The sequence below is a fragment of the Syngnathoides biaculeatus genome, chromosome 10, assembly GCF_019802595.1.
Source record: "Syngnathoides biaculeatus isolate LvHL_M chromosome 10, ASM1980259v1, whole genome shotgun sequence".
NCBI classification, from domain to species: domain Eukaryota; kingdom Metazoa; phylum Chordata; class Actinopteri; order Syngnathiformes; family Syngnathidae; genus Syngnathoides; species Syngnathoides biaculeatus.
In genome coordinates this window covers 11,455,040-11,472,420 of record NC_084649.1, presented here as the reverse complement: position 1 = coordinate 11,472,420, position 17,381 = coordinate 11,455,040, and the positions used below count along the sequence as shown (strand labels likewise).

Genomic DNA, 17,381 nt, shown 5'->3' with positions numbered 1-17,381 from the left:
ACGTGTGAATGGTATTAGCATGTAGCTCAAAATTTTAGTCGCTCAGCCTAATGTGGCCTAATATGCATCACGAAAACAACAACAAAAAACATGAAACTGACTACAAGCTGCTTGCTCAACTTGGAAGTGAGCTAATATATATCCACATTTGGGGATACAGTGCCTTACCAATAAGAGTTATTGCATGAAAGCTATTATTTTTGGCGTCTGGAATGTCTGGAATGTAAACAGTCATGCTCAGTGGCCTTCTGTGGGAATGACGACCTTTGCAACATGGCTGCCACGTCGGCTCGTCAATTAGCGGGGTTGGCGTATTTGGTGATTATGTTTCTGCCCATGTGACTGTCTTGTGTCAGTTGATTGGTGAACTAAAGTCACATGTCTTTCGCGGTTACCTTGTATTGGATCAAACGAAGCCCAATACGGAAGTCGAAGTCTAAACAGATCGCACCTGAAGGAAAAAAAAAAAAAAAAGATAAGCAATAAATTAATAAATAAAAAAAGCGAGTGGCGCAGATCATTGAACTCAGTCTACTCTGATAAGTACAATTTCTCCTAAAGACTACCCACCTCTGGAACCTCGACTATGAGGCACATGTGGTGCCAAGTTGGCCCTATGTATTCATGATCTAAAACTCATTTCTCTGAGAAAGCCATAAAAATATAAGTGTTAGTTTTTAATGTCTTTCTATTTTTTGATCCTTACCCCTGCATTCCCATTTTAGTTTTTCAGTGATTCCACTGACCTTCTCCCATGTCAAGACGGGACAAATTTAGCGGCCTCGTTTCTGGAGCGACCAAATAGTCGGACACAACAGAGGGAATATGTGCATCAGTGTGTGCATTATTAGTCATAATAATAATAATTTCTACAATGTGGTGGAGTACAGTTTTACAACATGGATATAACTTTCAATACTAATCAGGTATAACTCTCAGCAGTAATAATAATTTGAAACATTTTCCGGAGCATACATTTTTATGTAGCTCTTGTATTTGAGGTTCCAATAATACCAGTAATGCAAACTCCACACTGGAAGATTAGAGGCCACATTTGAACCCATGACCTCTGATCTGTGAGAGGGATGCGCTGACCGGACAGGCGCCTTGGCTTGGGAAATAGTCAAATGTTATCTGAAGTGGTCATATAATGATTACGACCAGTACTTTATCGACATGCAGTATAGTGACAGGCACAACAATTATCCAAAAAGGTACATTATCCACTTTGTGACATTAGTTATTCGATGATGTGCCATAAAATTTATTTTCAAAGTAAAACTTGTCCCCATAAAGGTTGGGAATCAGAAAAACTACAGTATCCCCTTCTTTTGGTTGTTTCAAAGAAACAAGTGGCAAATTGATATATGGATCTGTTATGTTTTGAAAAAAATGCTTTATATAGTATGTAAGGTATTTTCACTTCCAAGCTGAATTACCTATTTAAAGAGAAAGACTCAGTCCAACAAATGAGTACTTTCCCTCCGCCAAGTTTATGGGGTTCAAGCGAGAATGTGCAAAGTTATTCTGGGTTGGTGAAACGGAGATACTCTGGCTCTGGAATCATCCAAAATCCCCCACCCTCCTCTCTGTCTGTCCCACTCCCCAGGCTGTATCATTCTCCATATTGCCAAGCTGTACTGGGAGCCAAGTCACTAGTGGCGTGCCATTCTCCTTGGATGGCGTGTGACGCGTTTGACAGCGTGGACAATTCAGTCAGCATGTCACGCATTGAGGGTGGGGGGCATTGTGATGTCTGATGGGTGAGTCATGTTGATGGGGAGTTGTGAGGGGTGTGTATGTTGGGGGCAGAAACACCCTATTAGGTGTTGTTTTATCTTAATTCTACTGGATGTGGAGAAATCCCCTTTTGCAGCCTGAAGCAAAAATTTGTTTTGTTTTAATTAAGGCAGATAACAATCATTTTGTCATTTTAGTCAGCTCTAAAAACTCAAGGCAGAACCAGGTTTATTTGAAGGATGCAACTAATTGAGGGAATAGCTTTATTTGTACAAATGCAGTGAGTCACAGTTTGAACATACAGTGAAGAAAATAAGTATTTGAACACCCTGCTATATTGCAAGTTCTCCCACTTCGAAATCATGGAGGGGTCTGTCCACTGTGAGAGGGATAATCTAAAAAGAAAAATCCAGAAATCATGATGTATGATTTTTTTCACGATTTATTTGGGTGATACAGCTGCAAATAAGCATTTGAACACTTGTCTATCAGCTACAATTCTGACCCTCAAAGACCTGTTAGTGGGCCTTTAAAAGTCCATCTCCACTCCATGTATTTTCCTGAATCAGATGCACCTGTGTGAGGTCCTTAGCTGCATAAAGACACCTGTCCATCCCATACAATCAGTAAGACTCAAACTTGTAACATGGCCAAGACCAACAAAGACACCAGAGACAAAATTGTACAACTCCACACGGCTGGAAAGGGCTATGGAGAAATTGCCAAGCAGCTTGGTGAAAAAAGGTCCATGACGGTCAATCTAAATCAGAGTGGAGCCCCATGCAAGATATCACCTCGTGGGGTGTCAATGAGCCTTAGAAAGGTGAGGAATCAGCCCAGGACTACACGACAGGACTTGGTCAATGACCTGAAAAGATCTGGGACCACCAATTCCAAGGTGACTGTTGATAATACACAAAGACGTCATGGTTTGAAAGCATGCATGACATGGAAGGTTCCCCTGCTTAAACCAGCACATGTCAAGGCCCGTCTTACGTTTGCCAATGACCATGTGGATGATACAGAGGAGTCATGGAAGAAAGTTTTGCGGTCAGATGAGACCAAAATTGAACTTTTTGGTCGTAATTTCACTAACTGTGTTTGGAGGAAGACGAATGATGAGTTCCATCCCAAGAACGCCATCCCTACTGTAAAGCATGGTGGTGGTAGCATCATGCTTTGGGGGTGTTTTTTTCTGCACATAGGACAGGACGACTGCACTGTATTAAGGAGAGGTAGACCGCGGCTATGTATTGTGAGATTTTGGGGAACACCCTCTTTCCCTCAATCAGAGCATTGAAGATTGGTCAAGGCTGGGTCTTTCAACATGACAATGACCCGAAGCACACAGCCAGGAAAACCAAGGAATGGCTCCGTAAGAAGCATATCAAGGTTCTGGCGTAGCCTAGCCTGTCTCCAGATCTAAACTTAATAGAAAATCTTTGGAGGGATCTGAAACTTCGTGTTTCTCAGCGACACCCCAGAAACCAGTCTGATCAAGAGAAGATCTCTGTGGAGGAGTGGGCCAAAATCCCTCCTGCAGTGTGTGCAAACCTGGCAAACAACTACAGGAAATGTTTGAGCTCTGTAATTGCAAACAAAGGATACTGTACCAAATACTAACGTTGGTTTTCTCAGGTGTTTAAATATTTATTTGCAGCTGTATCACACAAAAAAATCATTAAAGAATCATAAATTGTGATTTCTGGATTTTCTTTTTAGATTATCTCTCTCACAGTGGACATGCACCTACGATGAAAATTTCAGACCCCTCCATGATTTCTAAGTGGGAGAACTTGCAATGTAGCAGGGTGTGCAAATACTTACTTTCTTCACGGCATGCAGTGCAACGAAAGCAAAGCACCATTGCTAAGTGTCTCAAAAGTGGCTTGGAATTAGAATATGCCCCAAGAAAGAAAACACAACGTAGAATTCAAACCATAATGCTGTTCAGTGTGACATGAGACATCAGCAAATCTTCTGCCACTTTAGGTCAAGTTAGCATCTAAAGATTTGATCCCACAACTTCTCACTTGGCTTGTTTTGTTATGCCAACAACCAATCGCTTGTAGACAGTCAAGTGACCAAACCCAGCTAACTGGATAGCCTACGCTATGCAAACAAGCATAACCGAGGTTTGATTACAAACCTATTTACAGCCCCTATATATCTGTGTGTGTGTTTCCACGCATGAATGATGATTAGAAAGGTTACAAAATGTCAAAGGTTTTATATCAGTGACAGGTGACCACTTTCATTACACATTGAGTAAAATTTGCAGCCAACAGTCATCATGGAATGGATCGTGTTCTACATTGGACGTTCCACTGTACGCACTCCTAGCTATAGTTTTTTTTTTTTTTTTTTGTGGCTACGTGCCCTGTAGAGGACACAGGGTTCACTTGACAGACAAGACGAGGCCCCCATGGAGGTCAGACCAGTGAGTAAGCAAAGGAGAGACACAGGTGCTGCAGCTGCACACCAGTCAAGAAGGAGAGGACACAGGACAGCTGGCCTGTCATACAATGACTTATTCTTCAGCCATCGCGCACACACGCACACACATCAACTACCCAAGTGGTAGAAACGCACAGTGAACATAGAAAGTAAACATCCATTTGTTCTCTATGGCGCTTATCCTCATCGAGATTGGGTGTGAGCTGGACCATATCTCAGCCAGACAGGCGTGGTATACCTCAGAATTGTCACCATCCAATCATAGTTCACTACTGACTCTACAGACAATTTTGAGTCTTTAACCTAACGTGAATGTTTTAGGAAAGTAGGAAGAACTTAATCCTGGAGAAAAACCTCACATGCTTAACATAAATTGCTCTCAAAATTGGTTAAAAATGTACACTTTTATTTAACTCAGTAATTCATTTACTGTACATAAAATTCTTAGTCAAACTGAAAGAAACATGGTTAACTGGAGTAGAATTAAATACAACCGGAAAGTTCATGACAAAGGTCTACAAACATGTCTTTTACGACTTGTCCGACATCTGATGTGAACATCAAATGTTGGTTTTGGTCATAAATTTGCTCCCCAATTTAGAATCTCCAGATTATTCAATTGCATTCACTTTTCTAAACTCACTATAAATAAAACTTGCCATCTCAGTATAACAACCATGTGACTATTAAACATGCTTCACATCACATCGATTGTTAATGTTTTAATCTATTGTAGACATGTCAGAGAAACCAGCCACATTCTTTACCATTTTCTTTTGTCGTTCATCCTCATGAGGGACATGGGGAGTGCCAACAGGCAGGAGGCGGGGTACACCCTGAACTGAACTGGTTGCCAGCCAATCGCAGGGCACGTCGATACAAACAGTCACACAATTACACCTAGGGGCACTTTAGAGTGTCCAATTAATGTTGCATGCTTTTGGGATGTGGGAGGAAACCCATGCGGGCACGGGGAGAACATGCAAACTCCACACAGGCGGGTCTGAGATTGAACCCAGGACCCCAAAACTATGACAGCAATGCTTTACTAGCTGCACCACATTATCTTACACAAAATGTAGCTGTCACTCTCCCATGCATTCATGATGCATCGAGTAGTTAGAGACATGCATCCATCCGTCTCCTTATGTTGTTAGTGCTTTATGTACAGCTCATCACAATCACAGGACTTGTCTGCCCTACAGGCAGAAAAAATTAAGCGCAAAGAGCATAAAATCAACTTCACTGAAGCCTGGTGACATAGAAAGCTCAACATCACTCAAAAAGTAACATGTGCGCTGTTGTGTATTACAAGCTTCTTTAAAAAAAAAAAAAAAAAAAAAAAGACATTGAAACAAATGCCACAAATAGATAAATGGAAAAACACTTAAAAGGCAGTGAAAAGCTCAAAAATCAATCCTCAATCTCCCTTCCAACTCCTTTAACAGGCTACAATTTATACCTTTTGGCCTACTTGCAAATTGACTTTACAAGCTCTACAGGAGCACAAGTGCAGTCTTTTCAAATTTAAAAACATAAATAAATTAAATACCATCATCATCAGGGAGGCGGGTCACATCCAGCCTCCTGAGAGAAATTTTGTATAACCATTCTTTACACAAAGAGAAAAAAAAAAAAAAAAAAAAAAAAAAAAAAAAAAAAGACTGCAGAGAAAGTTAAGCGATAATTTGATCAATTAGAATTTTACTGAACACAAACAGGAGCAATGAGGCAGATTGAGGATTATGGTTTCATCCTTCAGGTCTACTTGCATCCAAGAGACAGTACACTAAAAACAAAGGGATGCAGCAAAAAAAAAAAAAAATCTCATTCAGTACAAGTTGAAACAAATTGTGTGTGTGTGTGGGGGGGGGGGACAAGAAAATCTCCTTAATGTAGCACCATTCAAACCATTTTCAAAAAGGGCACAAAAAAAAAAAAAAGCTACACACCCACTCATAAATAAATATAACTCTGCTCTTATTAATGCCTTGAGAGAGTGCTGCACAGAGAAAATGTGGCTCCATCCGTCCTTCAGAGGAGCCAAAGTGCTAAACTGGGATGGTGCTGAACATTCACTTTGCATGCAAATGAGCTATAATGGATTCCATTCATTTCTAGACAACAAATATCTTTATGACTTTCTGGATAATCTTGCCACATCCCGGGCAAGGTGCCTGGAATTTATGGAGCCTCCTGGCACACGGGAAGCAAGTGAGGAGGTGGGCCGTGCGTCCGTGGATTATGTTACCATCACGGGGTCGAACCCGGCAGAGCTTGCACGGCTCCAGCAGGGCCTCCGGGTGACATTCTACCTCCATGCCTAGACTTTCCTGACTTTCCCCGCTGGAGACCAGCTCGTCGTTGAGGACGGCGGCCCGGCGAGCCGTCATGGTGGGCAGCGGCCGGTCGGCGGTGGAATGGGAGGGCAGGATAACCGGGTCGGAAACGGTGCGGCTGCAGTCGGGGATGTCGATGCCCGTGTCGCTGTCGTCGTCGTCCTCATGGCGCGCGCTCAGGGAGGTGAATGCCGGAATGTCGGGAACAGAGAGGGAGTGGGCGAGCCGCGGCACGTCTTTGTACCAGTTCTTGCGCAGGGCCCAGCAGCGGACACAGTACCTCTGGAGAGGAGAGTTGTACTTCCTGCACTCGCTGCACTGCCAAGCATCCTGGCGGGGAGAGAAAGTTAAAAACTTAGTTTTTGAGATGACGAGAAACCAAAAGAAAGCATATTACACAAACCAGTGTGGAGATCTCGGTGTCTGTGTCATCACTGAGACACTGAGAGTCTTCATCCGGCTCCTCCTGCATCTGAATAAATAACCACACCGGGTCATCTACAAAGTATCCATAATGTAAAGCAAATCATTATTGGCATGAGTAAAGCAGTAACTTGAGTCACAAATTTAACTGAGTAACCAATTGCTCATATATTTGCCGTTAAGCCATTCCTACCTCGCCCCCAAACAAAAAATATTGTAATCTGTATTGAGGGGGGAAGGGGAGAAAAAAAAAAATCCATACTTTATAATCCCAAAAATGTATAAAAGCACATCAATAAGAATTAAGTTGTTAAAGGTAACCGTTTGTCACATCGCATCAACTGAATGGTTATTGTGCTGTTTTTGTTTTGTTTTTTTTTTTTTTTTTTAATGTGCCTGTCTTGGCCACGTGGGGCCAGTATAAGACAGACATTTTCTTCATTGATGTGTTGAGAATCCCACTAGAGTTCTCGGCAGTTTGCAGCGGTTCTTGAAATCACCTAGAGTTCCGAGAGGGACTCAAATCTTCAGAGACTTCTCGCTCAGTCCATCAGTACTGCATATTTCTATGCAGAGGATAATATATGGCTGAGAAATGGTATACTGTCTACCGACATTACTTTGTTAGTTCAAGCCATTGCTTGGGAAGTAAAACACTGGAACAGAGATGACCTGAGCATTAGCTAGTAATAGTCTGATTAAATTAACTGGTCTGAGCAAACTAGTAGACGGAAAGATTAAGCTGTTATTACCAATAAGGGGTGTACGTCATGGGTAAGAGTAGAAGGGGGGGGAGAAAAAAAAAAAAAAAAAAAAAACAGGTCACAGTAATCATTGGTAAGTTTAACAGCGCGAATACAAATGTTTACTGCCAAAGAATTTTACATCCATCCCCTCAACGGGGAGACGGTGATGAAGTGTTTGAGGCTGCTCAACTGAATTCCAGGCAGGAGGAGTGGTAGAGACAAAACCGCCAATAGATTAAAACAATGCAGCATTTTAGATCTGCTCATTTTATCACAGGCTACAGACAAGTTCATTAACAGAAAGTATAGGTATAGATTTCAGAGTGTGCACTGTCAAACAGATGAGTGTGTGTGCGTAAGTGTGTGACAAATTACTTTGCACAACCTGACCCATGATGACAACACTTCACCTTGTAAAACTGTTCAGATAGGGGTTAAGGGTGTCACAAAAGCAAAAAAAAAAAGTTCCCATCGAAGTCAGTGGTTGCTTCATACCGTTTCGTTTAAACATTTGTGCAAAATGGCCACATAAATGCAGACATGTTCAACTGATTGCTTGCCATCTTTTTCCATTGAATGTTTAGGTTTTTTTTTCCCCTGGTGGAAGAAAGGAATATTTCTCATTTGGTGGATATATAATTATTGTACAACAACACTCTCAGGTTTGTCAATGAATAAATAATACAGGGACAAAATATTCTAAAATGGCTACCAATATGGGCCACAGCAACAGCATACAGAATGCAGGAAAGGTCAAGGCAGAACTCTTGGAAGGAAATAGAAGGCTGATTACCAGGATCAGGATGACGATGAAGAAGGCAGATTCAACAGATCAATCAAAAGGGTGTTGAAGTGTGTTGGATGAGCGTGAAAAATCAATATGCCAGAGAAAGATTGCATGAGGAGGAGAAGCTTATATGGCGGCTGAATGCTGATTTGAAGCACCTGCCTGCCCAAGTGAGCAGAGTGGGTAATGAGCTGGGCGTGGCTAACTGGACCTCTGCAGATTGAATGGAAAAACACAAAGCTCACAGGCCAAACAATTGAGCCAAATTGTGACAAAAATCCACCTTCGAGGGATGGCTCCCAATGGACCAAAAAGTCAAAAACCACACCAGGAGGGCAGAAGCTCAATAGGTAGTCCAAAACTGTCCGCTTCCTCATCAACGCCACCGCAGTCCAAGGACAGACAGGAGAGGGAAAAGAGTTGCAGGGGAACTTAATCCTGTAGAGACTGTCCTCCAAGTGATTGACAATCATGCCAGAGAGTGAAAGGTCAAAGGTTTGGAGACATTTATCAAAGGGTAATTGCGCCAATGCACATTGCCACAATAAATCTAAAGTTACAATGCTTTTGCTCAAGTAACCTTAACAAGCATTTCCAAAAACTGCAGCACAAATGCATTATTTTGACTGCCCATCACTACTACTGCTGCTGGAAGTCAAGGCAGTGAAACATGAACTATCGCTTCCTCGACAGAGCCAGTTCTGCACTATTTTCTTTTGATCTAAATCATTCCTTATATAAAGTTAAATATTGCGATAGTGATCTGTTGAAGACATATTTTGTAAGTTACTGTTAATAAAGTAACGTATCCATAGTACCATTAAAAGTACCAGATTGATAAGATGTACTAAGAGTAGTTGCATCATTAAAATCTTAACAATACCAGTCACTCACATTTGGAAAAACGCATGGGTGTGGTCAGTCATGCCTGCAGATATAAAGTTGCGGGTGTGATTAGGGATGCAATCTCAAGACCTTAAAATAACTTACTGAGTTGTTATATCCGAGTATGTAGGTGTTACCTATCACCATAATCATAATTTATTGACACTGCACTACTAAACAAAACAATAAACATTCAATTTCAAAACTACATATTCATATAATCAAATCATTTTATTTCATCATGATGTATTGTTATAATCTTGCGTAATTTACGGCGCTGTCTATTGTTAATCCATTGATGAACACTAGTAGTAGATGATCTATATCTTCCTAAAACACGTAGAGGGGAAAAGTTTTCAATTTCAAGATAACGGTACCACGGGGGAAATGATATGAACAGACTAGCCTAACGTTAGACCTTAGATCAAGTCAAAGTAAATCACAATCTCATACTTATTATATTATATTATATTATAATCAGATACTGAAACATCACCTGTGTTATATCCCCGAAATGTTTTCAATGTAACTCGGGGTGCCCAGTTTTTCCCTCCCAAAATCCGGTTTCAAAACTGTGCCAAACAAATATGTGCGATTCATCTGAGATGTCACGCTGTGGCGACCCCTAACGGGACGAGCCGAAAGAAACTTACTTATTAACTATCTACTTTTCAAGCAGCCAGCTACTCGGAAACGACCGGCGGGGCGGGGTTGGCCGGGTGCACGCGGGCATCGCAGCAACTGCCGTAAATAGGAGGCCGGCTTGCTAGAACGCGCCTTTATGTGCCTACGCTCAACATATTGGCCACATCTGAATCAAGCGACGAGGTGGATGATAGTCTAACGTTTTTTTTTTTGGGGGGCACGCTGTCACACGATCAACCAGAACTGCCTCGCGATCAACGCATTGAGCACTCCTGGTATAACTGAATTTCCTTTGACATGGCTCATTATGTTGACGACTTTAAACGTAAATGCCCTTGCAGTATGTGAAGCAGCTCGGAACATGCGCTATTGGCATCACTTCCGAACATGCTCAGTACGGTTAAATTGCATTTCCTGTTTCCGGTTGAATACTGATTGTTTAGGAGCAGGCTTGTTTTGTTACCAACGTTTATGAAATAAACATGTAAATTAATGGCATGACTACACAAAATAAGCGATGTCATTCAATAGCTATTTTTTCTACTTGTAACAAATTTTATGTGCGTGATTTTTCGTGCTCGACTGTGCAGATTTGCGAGTACGATGGCGCGCGAGCGTGATCGCGCTCGTCAAATGTGAGTGACTGCAATACACGTCCCTATTTATTTGTTTCCCCAAGTCTATGCCTCGCACAAAGGGGTTTCAACATCCATAAGGTTTATAATTGCCAAAAGTTTTTAAATTGCTAATAGATGCGTTAAGATGGTAAAATAGTCCCAGAGAGACAGCGTTTTTTCACTAACAAGACTAACAAAACTTTACTGGCCGTCAGATTGTCACAGTACTGCAACACAGACGCTTGACAAAAATAAAAATAAATTAGCATTTGGATTCAAACGTGACAGCGACACGGATTTAAATGTTTGTGCAGAGCCTATCAATTATGTTGTTAATCAGATTGGCGAATGATGACACGAAAGTCATTCAGTATCCATCCATCCATCCATCCATTTTCTTCACCGTTTATCCTCACGAGGTTCGCAGGGAGTGCTGGAGCCTATCCCAGCTGTCAACGGGCAGGAGGCGGGGTACACCCGAACTGGTTGCCAGCCAATTGCAGGGCACATAGAGACAAACAGCTGCTCTCACAATCACACCGAGGGGCAATTTACAGTGCCCAATTAATGTTGGATGTTTTTGGAATGTGGGAGGAAACCGGAGTGCCCGGAGGAAACCCACGCAGGCACGGGGAGAACATGCAAACTCCACACAGGCGGGTCCGGGATTGAACCCGGTACCTCAGAACTGTGAAGCCAACGCTTTACCAGCTGCCGCCAGTCAATCAGTATAAATGCTAATTATTACCTCATACCAATCTCACAGATCACATAGTCAAGTGTAATTTTAATGACTGCAGATTGACTCTAAATCTATTATTTCTTATGGGTAAAATTTATTCTAATATGAACAAATCATAAGTTGACCAACATCCTGGACCTGATTGTGTTCAACCTTGAGAGATTCCACTGTAGTCCACATACTATGCGTTTTAATTAGTTGATTAACACTGCGATTGCTTGTGTAAACTATAAATAAAAAGGAACCTGCTCCAGGAGAATCTCTTACCTCTCGATCAGCCTTCTCTTCCTTCCCTGCTCCATCCTCCTCGTCAAGTGGAGCATCTTCTCCCGCACTCCCTGCCTCCAGCTTGGCCTCCTTCATCTCCACGCTCACTTGCTCGCTTTCGCCCTCCGTCAGAAACCGGAGGTCGTCCGTGGTATCTGACACGATGGCCGTGTCCTCCTCCTGTGCACGAGATAGCAGTCAGACCAACACTGCCATGTTTAAAAACACGGACCAATGACAACAACAAAAATGTACAAGTGACAGACAGCTTCTTACTTGGTTGGTGTGAATATCAGTGGACCCGTTGCTCCTGTGGGTGTCGTTACTGCGGAGGTTACCCAGAAACCACCAGGGCAACCCAGAGAGGTCCCAGTCATCAAGAGTGACATCTAATTTGGGTCGTTTGCAGGCCGTACGTGACAAACCTTCAACGGAATCTAGAGTGATTTTGAAAAAGTCCCGTTTAGTACTTGAAAAACGTAACAGTCTGCTGCTGCACACAAACTATTACCTTCATCAGACTCTCGAGGTCTTCTCTGGGAACAGGTTGGCAGGGGAGGCCCGTCACTGGAAGCCTCTGGTCCTGCTTTGACTGCACCCCCACACATCTACAGGGGGGATGGGAGGGGGGAAGAAAAAAAACATTAGCCCACTGAGCTGCAACTGGTTTACTTGGAGGATGTGCAGCTCCTAGTCAATATGGCCTTTAACTATGGGTCTTGTGGAAATATCTAGGGGTGGAGGGGACAAGGGGAAATTAAGGTGATAAACAGGACACAAAAAAATTGAACATAAAATCAGGATGAGTAGGTAGGAGGACAGTAAGTTATGAATGAATGAATGAATGAAAAAAAATTACCTATAGCCTTTGTGAACACTTTTATCTTAAAAAAAAATTACCATTTTGATCTGCAGATATTTTTCTGCTATAAGGTATGATGGGCATACTGGGGAGAAAACAAATTCTAGCATATGATATAAGAATGAAACAGCTTTTATTTCAAGAGGGGAAAGAAAGAAGTATAAAACTGAAGACCTTTTTTTAATTGGAAGTGATATCAAATGAGCGGCTGCACAAAGTACTCGTAGAAGGTTTTGTCCAATTCTAATTCAGTACAGGTTTTAAAAATTGCAAAAAACCGAGTTGCTTGGCATTTCAACATCAGATTATTATTAGTACTGGGACATCAAAGTGACTGTGTACAGATCTGTCTCAGTTCTGGATGCTCAGTATCAGAAGTATAATTTGACATTTGCGCGTGTGTTGGGTGCTTGAACTGTATTAAAATGACATTTCTCGCACATTATATTTTGCCTTTTTTTTTTTAATTTGATGACGGTGTTACATTGTTACTTAGAGTGTCCAAATGCAACCATGAGGGGATGGTCATAAACTTGACTACAGATGAATCATGGATATTAAGAACAAAAACACAGAGTGAGTTATTTCAGAAATGTGAATGATACACTACCGTTTCTTATGAACATTGCTATTTGGATTTATTACAGTTTTTATGAGGTGGAAAAGGTGATCATGAAACCCACTAGAATTTCGGTAAACCCAGACTGACGATGTTAGCCAGGATTAGATTTCCAAAAGGAAAAAGAGAGAGAAAAGAATACATGAACAAAGAAAGGAGAAAAGGTACGTATGTGGTTTTGTATTAGGCCAGAGTCTGAGTGGGAGCTGCAATCCTCCATTCCGAAGCAGAGAAGAGAACTCTGAGACAGACAGAGACGGTGACTCTGTCCCCCATCCAGAGTGGAGCCGGTGGGGCGCACGAAAGTTGTGTGGCCTTCCACCAAACCAGACCGAGGATGGGGTTGTACAGAGACGGTGCCACTCTGTACAGAAGGACACCAACGAAGACAGCAGCCCCTTCCATCTCATCTCATTACACAAAATTGGAGAGGTTGATTACTATACAGTATTCTCCTAGCATTCTATTTAATTTGTGTAGAGTATGCAAAAGAAACACTCCTTTTTCAGTTTTAATTTATTTTCTTAATAACATTATATCAATACTGAAAATTGAGATGTTAGCAAAAAGGAGTGAACAGAGTTTAAAAAAAAAAAGTAAAACTAGCGGCAGACAACGAGGTCAACCAAGATTTGAACACAGGGGATGAGTATTAAGCAAAGGAGTTGGGACACTTAAGTCACATGACTTAAGTCGGACTCTAAAAAAGTTACCAATTATATGACGAGCATCTTGCTTGGCTAAAATGTATGATAACTTGACTTTGCCATTCATCCATTCTTTTGAAACGTTTTGGCTTTTATTAAATTGTTTTCTGAAAAGTAAAAGGGTTCCACAATTTGTTTTATTATTTTGCACTTCCAGGCCAATGTACTATGCAGATCTAAACAACGTAAATATATACCGGTACATGCAGCTATTTCATACTCTGTAAATTATTTCATTTTTTAATTTCATTTAACTTTAGGGGATGTAAATGTACTTTTTTGTGTTCAGGTCAATGGGAAAAAAAAACTATCACACCAATACAGTAAATGTCGTGACAAAGCAATATTGTATGACTTCACCTTGCTTAAACCAAGCAATGACTTGCTCGACTTGCTTGATATTTAACACTCTCTGGACCAAATAAAATTTTGCAATTTTGTAAAATCTGATACTTTCAGAAAACTATACTCTGAACTTAATATTTTCAATTATATTAAACCTGTTGCAAATTTGCAACACCTGCCTGGAAAGGGTTAATTGCAACTCAGCTTGATTTTTTTTACTTGAAACTCTAAGGTTATGCCTCGAGACCTACACAAATGTAGTTGATTCCCACATCCCTTAACCATGTTGAATAAATAGTGGAGTATGAGCTTCTTTTGCTTTGACTGTCAATAGAGAGAGCAGAGCTAGTTGTGTTGAAAAAGAATATCAACAGAGTTCCCGTTTCACATCTAAGACTCCGAATGGCATTCCCGTTAACGTTTCCGATGCAGCGGTTGTAAATTTAGGACTCCCCAATTTTTTGCAATGCACGCCTACTGTCTCAGTCAGTAACTTTTGTCATTTCAGTACGGGTCATTTGGACTTTAATTGCTAGTTGTGTGTAGTGAGGCAGGACAGGTTGGGGGCTCTGTTTCTTCTCAGCACCATGTTTCGGTTTTACCTGACCACGATCTTCCACTCCGCCCTCAACACACTCATGGCCCACAGAAAGATTCTCTGCAGCGTCTGTATTTCAGATAAGACACAGTAACAGAAACAAGAACACCACCACACACTCTCACTTAGGCCTTTTTTTTGGTAGATTTGTAGTAAAGGCTTGAGATGTTTTCATTCTCTCTTTTTCCCAACCCTCAAGAGACACACATCCATCGCAAGCACACTTTGAAGCTATGTGAGGGGCTATGATTGCAAAATAACCACCACAGTCCACAGGATCTAAACTTTGAATCCATGAAATGTTGAGTTGTATCCAAGAGCAAAGGAAAAACACATCGGTAAGAAAGGGTGTTCAGTAATTGACATTACTGTGTCACTTACCAGCACTACCAAGTATGACGATGTATTTCTTGAGCATTTCATACACTGGGCTGTTAATAAAAATAGATCCCGTTTACAAAAAGACATTTACACATGGCTACGTTTTAAACATAAGCAACATCATTCCTAAATTTATTTACCTTGGGTTCTTCACGGAAAAGCTCTCCACTTCAAGTAGCTCTCCTAAAGGGTCATCCTGGCAGTGAACAATGTGCTGCCTCTGTTTGTCATAGAGCTGTTTCCCCATAATGTACTGGCCCAAGTAGTGCATCACCTGTGCAAATACAAAACATTAAATGCAATGCTACAAGCAGGTAGAACGGGAGCTCACTTCTCTAATGCAATAACCCTCGTAAAGTTCCTGGAGTTTTGACCAAAATTGCTGTGAAAATAATCGCCAGGGTGTCATCCAAGTCACATCTGTGTTTAGTATAATTTATCACACTCCTCATTTTTCCTTGAAATGAGTATCTTTCACTGAATTAAAAATGTAGTCAAACACTCCCCCATAGGCAACAAGTTGAACATCTTTGTTTGACAACGAACCTCTTTGAGTGTGAAGACATCCTCCTGGGCTCCAGCAATGCGCAGTATTTGCAAGAGCGGGGCCTTAGGTTTGACCTGAAATTTATTGACAACCCCCCCCCCCACACACACACACAAAAATATCAATTCATTTATGCATGATAAGTGAAAATTCAATTTTTACATTTATGTCATTGGTTAAATGTACCTGATTTCCCTCTCCAGGCAGTGCCCTGCATGGTGTGCCTGAGGCTGATGCCTGGGCTGACAGGGAGCTCATAGTAAACGCTGAGGAACTAAATGAACCAGAACCAGAATCAGCATCGAAGACTGTGTGAGCATTGCTACGCTGCTTGACTTCACAGCGCACAAGCACAACACATATATATATATATATATAAACGCCATGTAATTAAAAACTTTGACAGAAGAAAGATTGACATAATCTTCTCAATTCAAATTTTATTTAGCATTATTAATTATTACAATGGCAGACATTTTTTAGGAGTCTTGTATAACCCTTTCTCGCTCTGAATCTCACAAATAACAAATAAATACAAAACTACAAAAGAGAGCCAGTAACGTTACCTATAGTCCTTGTTACCACCGTTAGTGCAGACATGCTTGGTTGCGTTAACAATTGTACGCAGTTTCTAACGCGACAACAACAACAACAAAAACACAATATAAAGCCAACTACATCATGCAAGTTGAAAACCATAGCTATCCTCAAGTGCATAAACTCGTCCAACCGAGTTATTCCGACCGGATTAAAAAAAACTGTCAAACCCTACTAACAAGCGTGTCAAGAAAATGTAGCTAATATTTTAGCGTACTGTCCCATTACTCAACAATATGTTCGTTGAACAAAATGCCTCACCGGAATGAACTGGCGTCACTTTAACGCCAATAGTTTGCTCCATACGTGTTGTTGCTTTACGACGCAAATTGACATTTTGGAAATCAAATAATGTCTCCAAATGCAGGTGTTCAAAAGGCTAGCTAAGTGAAAGCTAATTAGCTAGCCTAGCCGCATTTCAAAACAGGACATTTCCGGAGGAACTGTTTCGTCGTTCGAGGAAAAAGAGAGCCGCCTAACGTTGAGGAGGCGCAATCGTCATTATTTCCAATATATTCATACTTGATGGTGTTCCGTCATTTATATTTATTTTCATGTCAAATTGGTACCTTCGATCAATAAAGCTAGATAATCGTTTGATTAAATTCCACAATTGCATTAGAACACTGTTTTTAATATTTTTTGATGACTCAAACTAAAGTACCGAATAATGTTGTTGTTTTTTCTTGAGCCGCTTATCCTCAAAAGGGTCGCGGGAATGCTGGAGCCTATTCCAGCTGTCAACGGGCAGGAAGTAGCTAGGGTACACCCTGAACTGTTTGCCAGTCAACAATCTCACTCACAATCATACCTAGTGGCAATTTACAGTGCCCAATTATTGTTGCATGTTTTTGGGATGTGTTGGGAAACCAGAGTGCCCGAAGAAAACCCACGCAGGCACGGCGAGAACATGCAAACTCCACACAAGCATGGCCGGGATTGAACCTTGGACCTCAGAACTGTGAGGCCAACACGTCACAGCTGCTCCATCGTGCTTCCACCGAGTAGTATGACACAGTAATTGTAATTAATGCCCTCGAATGTGGTGAAGGACGATATAGTCGCTGATGGATGCAC

The 17,381-nt window shown here is 41.3% G+C and overlaps 1 protein-coding gene across 1 annotated transcript; it reads right to left on the bottom strand.

Moving 5' to 3' along the window:
* Nucleotides 1-4,582: 4,582 nt before the first annotated feature.
* On the bottom strand, nt 4,583-16,744 carry mdm4 (MDM4 regulator of p53). Its single transcript, XM_061832709.1, has 11 exons — nt 16,566-16,744; nt 15,894-15,981; nt 15,707-15,781; nt 15,301-15,434; nt 15,161-15,210; nt 14,784-14,848; nt 12,160-12,256; nt 11,925-12,085; nt 11,649-11,828; nt 6,940-7,008; nt 4,583-6,866 (listed from the first exon to the last, which is right to left on the bottom strand). The coding sequence occupies exons 2-11, from the start codon at nt 15,963-15,965 to the stop codon at nt 6,315-6,317; spliced, it is 1,455 nt and encodes a 484-aa protein (XP_061688693.1). The 5' UTR covers nt 15,966-15,981; nt 16,566-16,744; the 3' UTR covers nt 4,583-6,314.
* Nucleotides 16,745-17,381: the final 637 nt, after the last annotated feature.